Here is an 11,397-nt window from a genome sequence, read left to right as displayed (position 1 = left end):
ATACAAATAAAATAATTACATGTTTTGTTTAAAAAGTATCATAAATTAGTTAATTTAATTTTTTTTTCATGCACAAACCCTATGCATGGAAAGGTACCCGACATTATTAATTGACAGTTTAGTTAAAATATATTTATAATAAATTATTTAAAAATAATTAACTAAATTAAATTAAAAATAACTAAGATAAAATAAGGGATACCAAAATTTTTTTACAATTATGATTTATTTTTTTATTATAATTTTATTGTAATATTTTACTAATAAAATCATAAAATATGTACATTACAAGATACTTTTAAATAGTTTTTAAAAAATAAAAAACTCAACAGTCAAATATCTCATAAATTTTTACTAATTTAATTAAGTAAACAATATTTAAATTCATAAAAATCTACTAACGTTAATACAAAGTTACAAACACAAACTGCCAAGACAAGGATAATGGATATCTACATGTTGCATTTATAGCCACTTGCTGTTTGCCACGTGCACTCCTAGAGGGTCCCGCTCAGAGGTGGGATAAAGTCAGCAACGCTCCACGATCGTCAGATTCGAATGATCAACGGTGCACAGCCCGCAGTAAAAGAGTACCCCGACAATACAAAATAAAATAAACAAATACAAATAGAGGAATAAATAATTAAATACTTGCTCAAAGATGTTTAAAAACTCAAGTAGCCGTTTTCCTTTGCCACGTCAGATGGATTCGACCGTTGAACAAAAAGACCCGTTGCGAAAATCGGCTTGTTGAAGCTCCGCCACTTCGGAGACAAGGTGGGGAGAGAGAGAGAGAGAGAGGGAGGAGCGCAAAACCTTTGAAACCCTTTTTGGTTTTCTTCTCATTCTGAAAAAAAATGGTTGCGAGAACCCCACCAAAGCTGAAGAAGATGGCAGCGCCTCTCAATCCGGTCCTACTCAGGGAAACGGTGCAGAAGGTGAATAAGTTCAATTATTTTTTCTGATTGAACTCTTTTTTTTTCTTCTTTCTTGTTTGGTTTCTGAGAAATCTGAAGCAAGGAATTTGATCTTTGATCAATGAATATCCAAATGAAAATTTAGGCAAAATGCTCATCCCAGCCTGAGTTTTTGATGTCTATATACCCAAATTATAGAACTCTGATTCGAAAATTTCCCGTCATTTCTCTGCGATCGAATAGAATTTTTTTTTCTCGTTCTGAATGGAATAAGGCCTCTCTCTCTCTCTGATTTTTGGGATTTTTTTTTTTTGGATTTCTGAAGATGGATCGATGCATGGCTCGACTGCAAGAGCTTCAGTTCACAGTGACAGGTGGGACTAAGGTGATCTCTGGGGTGAGTCTCAGCCCACGGAGTACCAGAGGTTACTTGAGAACTAGCCTCAGATGCAAGCAAGAATCATTGAGGTATTGTCACTTCGATGGTTTTCTTGCATTGTTGCCGTTAATTTGGATTTGGGTTTTCAAATTCATGAAAAAGGTTCTAGATTTATGTTGTATTTGATTCTTTTTTCGCTTCAATACTCAAATGCGTGCTCTGTTTTCTCCAACAATTTTGAAGGATCAAAAGTGTCGCTCCCAAGAAATCTCCAACAGCGAAGTTTCCAGCAAATGCAGGAGGTCCATCTGTTTCTCTCTCTCTCTCTCTCTCTCTCTAAAATCCCAATTTTCTAACAATTGAAATTGAAACAGAGGAATGGCGCCGGATGTCGCTGCCGGCGATGCTCGTCGGAGAAACGGTCGGGGAAATTCTGCAAGCGAGTCAATTCGCAAGAGAAATAGTGGCATCGGCGATCACAAGATCCAAGAGAACTGCCTCCGACGATCCAAAAACTCCGGTGACCCACTATAGAAAACAGAGACCGAACCCAGAAAACACTGAACTTCGCTCTCGCCGGAGGAGGGAGAAACAAATGACATTACAGTCAATCCGATCAGAAGCAGACCCTCCATCGCTAGTACGCGCTCGATCCCGTATCAATTTCAAGCCACCTCCACCTCCTCCGAAGAGAAGAGAAAACGAGAAAGAAAACCATGTATTTCCGGCGAACAGAGTGTCCCCCAAACACCGGCCATGGGCGAAGAAGACGATTCTGTTTCCAAACCCATTATTCCATTCCGCAGATCCTTCAGCTCAGCCCAAGTTCAGTAAAACCAGGTCGCCGGTGATCGGAAGAAATCGGCAAACTCCGCACAAGTTCTTGGTGAAGTCCCCTGTTTCTCCTTCGAAATTTCGAGTGAAGATCAAAAGCCCACCACCCATTTCGATTTCTCCCACGAGATCCACAAATTTGGGCAGGAACTCTCCAAAGGTATCGACTGCTTCGAAACTGCGCCGATCATTTTCACCGTCGAGGCTGGCAAATCGACTGGTGTCTCCATTGAGAAGCAGAAGAGGTGTGCAGAAGAGTGATGGGGTGATGAGTGGAATGAAGCAGCGTCCAATCTCTATGCCATTGCAAATCTCAAAACAGAGAATATGAGAAGGAAGAGAGAGCCCTTGGGTTGGGAAGATGATCTGTCTGAAAATTGGGAGTGCGGATATTGTGATATTTCCTCAATGTCAATAGCTGATGAGTTTGTTTTTCCTGGAGTGCTGTAATTTATGCGTGTGTGAGTGTGTTTTTGTTCTTTTATTGTTATTTTTTTTGCCTCTGGTGTACAAGTTTGTAGGCATTTCAACAATAACATATGGATTCTTTCGTGTACTAAGATTTTTAAGTATTATGTTTTTGGGAAAATGCTTTCCATCACTTGACTGACCACTCTCAATGGTCACAATTTTAAGCACAAAAAAGTTAATTTGCAGACTATTTATCAGTTGACGTGGCCAAAGGAGGAAGTAGAGGTTATTTTGTTTTGCAAGAGTAGAAGTATAGAATGTTGAGAATTAGCATACGTCCACGCTAAGTTAACAAACACTATTTAGAAAATAGAATAAGAGAGTGACGATTAATTGTTGATCCTATAGTAAGAGATGAGCAGGGTTAAAATAAATTGAAATATTTTTTAAGTATTCAATGACGATTCATCCTAAATCGTGCAAAATGACAACATAATCAATCATTTGATGAAATTTAATGCTTGGTTGTTATTGGTGTTGATTTATTGTGCTCATACCACTATGGTGGGAGAATGATCAAGAAAGATTTTAGCATTCAACTATAGTTTGAGGTGGGATTAGCTGATAAAATTGATGCAATTTTATATTTTTGTAAGCTTTTTTTTCTTTTCCCTGTTTGAGGGACTTACTATAGTGAGAAGAAAATGGGCAAAAATACCCAAGTTTGAGCCTTGGACTTTCCTGGCCTCAATACACAGAATAGCCTTTAGTTGACCAGTTTGTCCAATAGTGGAAAACAAGCTTGTTTTCAGAAACACAAAGAAAGCAGGCATAGATGTACTCCACACAAACACACATACACATACGGTAAAAAAAAAAAATTTCTCATGAACACTATACTGCCTGAACAATCCAAATTATTCAGTATTAAAGAATACAATTTTTAAGTAATAGAGACAAGAAATGCATCTCCATCTAACACGACCCACCCCCAAAACCCTCTTCAGAACAAAGTAAAGAAAGAAAATGAAAATGCTTTGTATAGCACAAAATCATACACAAGCTTTCACTATAGAAGAGAGCATACCACCAGGCATGTTTTGCAGACTATTTATCAGCTTGCATTGTAGTGCCCGCTATTTTTAACAGAGCAAACAAGCAGACCACCAGGCTTGTTTTTTTTCCCATTTATACCAAAACCTCAGCCCGATGATGATACTTGCTGGAAGGAAAACAAAAAATATTCCTCCCTGCCAACATGGATGTACTTGTAACAAACTCATTTGCCTGGAGATGCAAACCTTGACCGTTCTCTGTGCCGAATCAAACCGGGATCCTTTGGCGATGATGTTTTTCCAGCTATGCCGGCTTGGCGCATCATCTCTGCAAACACATTGCTTATGATCATTCAATTAAGGTTTTCACAGTGCCATTTAATTTAAAACTAGGTGGCACTTATCAATGTCATTGCTTTAGTTGGAGAGAACTGAAGTCGAGGACCTGATTCTCTCACAGTTATAACAAAATGACCAAATATTAAAAAGAATACACATAAATTGGGGGATGCATATACAAAGAAGCTTGAGAATATACCAAACTCTTACTCTTGTTAGCTGTACTCTTGTTAGCTGTATGCAGATAAGCTTTGTTTTTCCATTAATAGTTTTCAGCCTCAGAAACAATATAAAATTGAGTCATAGATTCAAGTGTTGCCATCTCTGCTTGCCAAGAAAGTGTTTTTTCAAGAAGAAAATGGCTATATCAAGCCCAGAAATCCCATCAAAAACCCAGTGAAAAAATAATTTAGGAATGAAACTCTACCTATTACCTAACCTAGGACATATAGCTGACTCAGTCTGGGAAGTGCAAGGCTGGGTGAAATGTCATGGACTCATGGAGTTAGTCCCGGAAATAAAGTAATCATTATTGTTAACCCCTGGCCCTCTAATGCACCTATATATGTGTGTGTGCATATATACATATGTGTGTGTGTGTGTGTGTATATTTATTAATATATGTATGGAGAGAGAGAGAGAGAGAGAGAGATTGTGTCACTTGAGCTGCACAAGCAAGAAAATCTATGAGACAGGTTGAAAAAATCATAAGTAACATCATTTATGTGTAAATATGGGAATCACTATGGGTTGTGGATGTTCTAGTTGATGAAATAGACAGCAGGTAGTTGCATATGGACGCCAAAATATGAGCTTCGAATTAGTAACAAGATTAAAATACTGGTGTCATTAAGAGTATAGGAGAAAGTCTTGAGAAAAAAGCATAAGTCACATCATTTATGTGTAAATATGGGAATCACTATGGGTTGTGTATGTTCTATTTGATGAAATAGACAGCAGGTAGTTGCATACGGATGCCAAAATATGAGCTTCGAATTAGTAACAGGATTAAAATACTGGTGTCATTAACAGTATAGGAGAAAGTCTTGAGAAAGGTATAGTGAGGTAAAAAAATAGTATCCCATATAATAATTTACGTAATCAACAGCAAGAGAAACAACATCAAAATTTTGCACATCCATATCTGGAATCTGAACCATAAAAAGGAAAACTGGTGTATTTGTAACACAATGTAATAATAGTGACAACAACAACAATAATTCATTGTTCTGAGATTCAAAAACCTAGGTTAACTGGCTCACGAGCTACATGGGCTCTAGTTTGCTCAGCTCAACTGTTCAATATTATTATTTCTGGGACGAGTTCAAGTTATTTTCTTTGTAAGCTATGAAATTCTTATAATACATCATCCAAAGCAAACATAACCTTAGAGTTTCATTTTGCTTTTCATTTTGCCCTGCAGGTCTAAACACAGGGAACTCGCCGTCTCAATCAGGCCACTGTTTGTGCCCTAACCTTGTGCCACCACTGCACACATCTCTTCCCTTCACAAAGACACAAACATATCATGTCCTACCTCTCCAGCACACCCCTCTGCATATCATTGTTCTCTAGAACAAGCTTTAATGCTCCCCTGAGACTTGATGCAACCAACATCTGCATGGAGGGATTCCCTGAACTCAAAGAAAGGTTGAATTCTCAATAGAAGGCTATTTAGATTCGTCCATTTCTTGATAGTTTGACTCATTAAATTTTAAGCCCAAATAATGCACTTCTTGTTGGGGTTTATTTTGACCTGTGATATATACATATTGATGTTGAAATTTTCTTCTTAATGATTCTTTGGTCCATTTATTTGCTAGGAAAATGCAGGAAATGAAATGAAATAAAATCTTAAAATCAACATTATTTTGAAGCCTGAAAAAAATTTAAACCGTCACTTAACCATGCACAACGCAACCAATTGAAAAAATGGATTTGATACTTCTAATTTATGATCTTTTCTTTCTGTAACAATGAGGGTGTGGCTGTGATTCAAAATTGCTAAAGAAATAATTGGAATTTTTTTTTTCTTATTAGAGGAGAAATTTCATCGAGTGGGGGAAGACCATACAGAGTGGAAGATGAATAAAAAAGAGAAAGGAAAAAATTTTAAAAAATAAATTAAAAAAAAAAACAACATCAAATCAATAAAGCCTGCCAATCTTGCTGAAAATCAGTGAAACAACTTGAAACAAGAAGTTGAAAAGGCCCAAAGAGAAGGCAAAAAGATACCAATTCTGTCAGAATAAGCATACGGTTAAAGCCATTCCATTGCAAATGTGTGCATCCTTTTCTTGCCAAATCCCCCACAAAACAATAAGAACAACACACTCCTCTAATCTGCTCACATCTTTATTCCTACCGAAACCTCTATATTGGGCTCTCTAGGATACTGGAAGAATTATTTGGATGTACAGCTGATGAAGTAAAGAACTTGGATCTATTATCATACAAAAGAAGAAAAAGTAGGGAAAAGAATAAATGTTGGACTCAATTTCAGCTGATTGGAGCTCAAGTGTTTATTATCTACCCTTGAGTCAAGGTTAGACTCGGTAGGCACTGATGCAAATACAATACTTTTATATATGCACCACATATGTTGAGAGAGCACCCACTCTCAAGAAATTTCTCCTCTTCTCTTCAGAAAATTCCATTTCTCCCTCACTAAAATTGTCTCTCTCTCTAGAAAATTCATGTGCCTGCAATAAGGTGGGAAGCCTCCAGCATATTTGATTTGGTTACGAAACCAACTATAAAAGGAACTTAAGGCTCCATTGCTGCAGGCGCAGGAAAGAAGTGTGTATGTGTGCAAGAGGTAGAAGAGTGAAATGTGGGTATCTGTGTGCTAGAAGCAGAATGTAAGAGTGAATGCAGATGCTAATCAAGACAATATCATCTGCTAACAACATACAACATGGAACCTTATTTTGAATACTCATAGTCGGTCATCCATCACTAAAGCAAAAAGACAAGGGCTCAGTGCAGATCCTTGATGCACACCTACTATGATTGGAAATCCTCGTCTCACCACCTATTGTCCTAACACTAGTCATTACTCTATCATACACATCCTTAATGACACTAGTATACCTACTATATACGCCTTTTTTCCTACAACCCACCATAGAACTTCCCTAGGTATTCTATCATATGCTTTCTCTATGTCAATAAATATCATATGCAAGTCCTATTTTCCCTAAACTTTTTCATTAATCTTCTTAAAATATATATCGCTTTTGCAGTAGATCTCCCAAGCATAAAACCAAATTGGTTTTCTGATACCTTCATTTCTAGTCTTAATCTTTGTTCAACTACCCTTTCCCACATTTTCATTGTATGACTCATAAGTTTAATTCCATGATAGTTATTACAATTTTCAATATCTCCTTTATTTTTGTATATAGGTATTAAAGGGTTTTTCCTCCATTCGTTTGACATTTTCGTAGTTTTTATAATTGTGTTAAATAAATTAGCTAACCATATAATTCCTTTATCACCTAGGCGGTCCCAAACTTCAATTGGGATGTTATCCGGTTCCATAGCTTTTCCATTTTTCATCTTTATTGGTGCAAACATGACTTTGTTAAATCTAATCTTGCAAATAAATCTCATATTTTCAATCTTATCCACATTTTTCAATTCTAAGTTTAAGTCTCCTACTTGATGTTCATTAAATAGCTTACTAAAGTAACTTCACCATCTTTCTTTTATGTCTTCTTCCTTAACAAAGACAATATCATCCTCACTTTTTTATATTTTACATTGCTTAAGTCCTTATTCTTTCTTTCTCTAGCTCAAGCAAATTTAAATATGTCTCTTTCCCCTTCTTTTGTATCTAATCTAGCATACAAATTATTAAATGATCTATGTTTAGCTTCACTAATGGTCTTTTTTGCATCTTTTCTTACCTTTTTATACTTTCCAAAATTTTACATGTTTCTACATTATTGCCATGTTTTATGCCAAATTCTTTTTGTCTTTATAGTTTTTTGGACATCTTGATCTCACCACCAAATTTATTTACTATTCAAGAATCTTCCTCTTGATTCACCTAAAATCTCTTCTGCTATCTTTTTAATAGAGCTAGCTATCCTACTCCAAATAGTGCTTGAGTCTACACCATCCTCTAGTCCAATCGCCATCTTCAATAATTTTATCTTTAAATTTTATTATATTTTCTTCTTTTAGATTTCACCACCTAGTTCTCTTACACCAGTCTATTTTATCCTTTCTCTTCCATTTTTTAATACATATATCTAACACTAAAACTCTATATTGAGTGGTCTACCCTCTAGTTGAAGGAATGCCCTCCTTCAAGACTGCTTTCTTTTCTCTTTAGTCTTTTCTTTTTGCTTTTATACTGGAATAGTATACATAGTAGAAAATATATATTTGACTTTTATTTTGTCCACTTTTGAAGGTTATAAAGTGTTATCCTCTCTTCTTAAAGCAAGTACTGCTGTTTGTTGAAATTAGGAGAGAATAAGAGAAAGTCAGACTCAAGAGCTAGCTCTATGATTATCGAAGGTCTGACTCCAGGGAGCTCTCTGCATCTGCGAGATTGCAAGTTCAAGGAACAAGAACTTTGCAAGCCGATCAAACTCCAAAAGATCAGAACTGATAGGAGGCAAGAAGAAAAGCTTTTCAAACAATAATTATGCAAGGAAAGGACCCAAGAAGACCAGAGCTGATTGAACAAGAACAACTTTGCAAGCTTATCAAAAAAAGAACTGAAAAACAAAACTGCTGCCGCAGCGAAAAGTCCTTTGCAAGCTGGATGCTTTCCTTCCCAGCTGTTGAGAGAAACGAGGGTTCTCTACAAGCTGCTGCTTTTAGGAAACAGAAGTGAACTAATCTGGGCACTGTTTTTCCTTAATTATAAAGGATTTGGGCCAAATCAACCAACAGAGCTGCAAATCAAATCTACCAGGCCAATAAAAATGCATCTTGAGCGCTGCTTATAGGATGTAAACAGAAGTGAACTAATCCAAGCAATATTTTTCCATAATTGTAAAGGATTTGGGCCAAATGGGCCAACAGATCTGCAAATCAAATCTACCAGGCCAATAAAACTGCACCTTGGGCACAATATTTGAAGCCCAGGAACAAGAAAAAGGGTCATTCCAGTTCACTAAGCAGAACTGGTAGAATCCCAAGTAGGATCATGATTCTACGGTTCTACTTGTGATTCTATGATTCTACTTGTAATTTTACCCGACCCCAAGTCTACACATTCTGAATTGTGTGGATAAATCGGGATCGCCAGATTGTATGATCTTGTGATCTGGATCATGATTTTGATAACCATGCTTGATGGGTTGCAATAGCTCATCATCCACTGTTACATGGCAGCGCTAACAGTGCTTTGCCATCCTGTAGTGTGACTACCACCTACAATCTCCCAAGAGTCTTGTCCAGGCAAGTAAAACTGCATATCTCCGATTACCATAATTATTGTGGTTAAGCTTCTGCTAGCTGAGTTGCAATTCCTGCCATTGTTACTTTGTGATGCCTCACACTTAATCATGCCCCCCCTGGTCCCAACTAAGTCTTCACAGTCCCAGAATTTAGGCTAGTGGAATCTGTACCACAATCTCTGCACCAGTCCCTAACCACTAGATCTGATACCACTTGTTGAGAATTGGTGATGGTGGACTTAAAAAAACTATTTAAAAGAGTGTCACTAGAACATAATCCCCCCCGCCCCTCCCCTGCGAGGGTAGGGGTATGGTCGTCACAGTGTACACAGCCTTTACACCTGCTTTTATGCAGAGAGGCTGTTTCCTTAGACTTGAACCCTTGACCACCAGTCACAAAGGAGCAAACTTACCATTGATCCAAGACCCGCCCTCGCTAAAAAAGCTATTAACTTTATGCAAATAAATTACATGCCCAGAACCTTACAGTAGTGTTCACACCAAAGCACTCACAGTGGTCACACCCAAACTCAAAAACACACAGATATACACTCAAACTTATGCCACAATTACAATGCCGCATGGAACTAGGGTTGGAGTAGAATCTAAGTTAGAATAATAAATAGAAGCTTTAGAATCTCGAGGCTTTAGGATAAGTAGAAATAAGACAATAATATATGAAATGTAATTTCAGTAATAGTAGGAGGAATACTGGAGACAAAGTTAAACTTAATGATGAAGAAATCAATAACACTAGTAGATTTAGATACCTTGGAACTATTATGCAAGCTGAAGGAGAATTTGAAGGTGTAATGCATAGAGTTAAAGTAGGTTGGGTAAAATGGAAAAGTGCTTCGAGTGCGTTTTGTGATTGTAGAATACACTTAAAATTAAAAGGGAAGTTTTATAGGATGACTGTAAGACAAGCTATGTTATATGAATTAGAATGTTGGGCTACTAAGAAACAACATATCCAAAAAGTAAAAGTTGTCGAGAAGAGAATGGTTAGATGGATAAGTAGCACAGTGTTAAAAGATAAATTAAAAAATGAACATATTAGCAGTAAGTTATGCGTAGATCCTATAGAAGATAAGATAAAGAAGGGACGATTTAGATAGTTTGGGCACTTGCAACATATTCCACATAGCGCGCCAATGAAGAAGAGCGAATTAGTTACTGTGAGGGGGAGTAGAAGGGGGAGGGGTAAACCTAAAACAATTTAAAATAAGATAGTAAGGAATTAATAACCCTGAATTTTTTGAAGGAAATTGTTCATGATCGCATAAATTGGCGGAAAAAGATTCATATAAACGACCCCACCTAGTCGGACTTAAGGCCTGGTTTGTTGTTAATGTTGTTGTTGTTGTTGTTGCACATTCCTAAAAGTGTTTTTAGCTACTTATTAAGTCTTAAAAATTGTTATAAAATTACACATACATAAATTTATAATATTAATTTTTCATTTAAAGTAGAATCTTACGATCTTCGAATAGATCCCACGATCCAGTCCAGTGGACCCCTCCAACAATCTTGGATCCCTACTCTGACAACCTTGGCATCAAAGATGCTGTTAAAGCTTGACATGAGTTGTTGGCTCAAAACATAATAGCTTAAGCTTTTAGATAAAGTGGTTGCTTAACATGGTATTAGATCCATGGTTGCCAAGAGATCTTGGTTCCAGTTCTATTGCTTATTTCAACTGTGTGGTGTTTAGAATTGTATTCCTTGCAGTGGGTATCATTATTTGTTTCTCTCTCCAGGTGCTATCAGGGCGCATGCTCAGGGGAGGTGTTAAAGCTTGATATGCACTGTTGGCCCACAACCTAACAGCTTAAGCTTTTAGCTAAAATAATTGCTTAACAGATGCAAAAACACCTAATGACATGTGAGACACCCTAGCAGTTCTGCTACAAGAACAAATGACACACAACTCCTACATTTAGAAAATGACCTTCCATGAATCTTGTAGTAAAATATGACAGCAAATCAATATTGCACAAAAGTCAAATTTATTTGCAAAGATATTTCAAAGCTAGACCCTA

General features: G+C 36.8%; 2 protein-coding genes across 4 annotated transcripts in view; one reads left to right on the top strand and one right to left on the bottom strand.

Moving 5' to 3' along the window:
- Positions 1 to 653: 653 nt before the first annotated feature.
- LOC131152700 (probable microtubule-binding protein TANGLED) lies at positions 654 to 2,719 on the top strand. Its single transcript, XM_058104508.1, has 4 exons — positions 654 to 938; positions 1,243 to 1,385; positions 1,540 to 1,598; positions 1,671 to 2,719. The coding sequence occupies exons 1-4, from the start codon at positions 858 to 860 to the stop codon at positions 2,459 to 2,461; spliced, it is 1,074 nt and encodes a 357-aa protein (XP_057960491.1). The 5' UTR covers positions 654 to 857; the 3' UTR covers positions 2,462 to 2,719.
- A 696-nt stretch (positions 2,720 to 3,415) lies between these two features.
- Positions 3,416 to 11,397, bottom strand: part of LOC131152692 (mitogen-activated protein kinase kinase kinase NPK1-like) — a 62,836-nt gene continuing 54,854 nt past the window's right edge. For all 3 annotated transcript variants that reach the window (XM_058104497.1, XM_058104498.1, XM_058104499.1), the window contains one exon: positions 3,416 to 3,924. In XM_058104497.1, coding sequence (XP_057960480.1) covers positions 3,821 to 3,924 — 104 coding nt within the window. In that variant the 3' untranslated portion in view covers positions 3,416 to 3,820. The remainder of the gene's footprint in view (positions 3,925 to 11,397) is intronic.

This window comes from Malania oleifera, chromosome 4, assembly GCF_029873635.1.
Source record: "Malania oleifera isolate guangnan ecotype guangnan chromosome 4, ASM2987363v1, whole genome shotgun sequence".
NCBI lineage: Eukaryota > Viridiplantae > Streptophyta > Magnoliopsida > Santalales > Ximeniaceae > Malania > Malania oleifera.
This window is presented reverse-complemented; position numbering and strand designations above follow the sequence as displayed.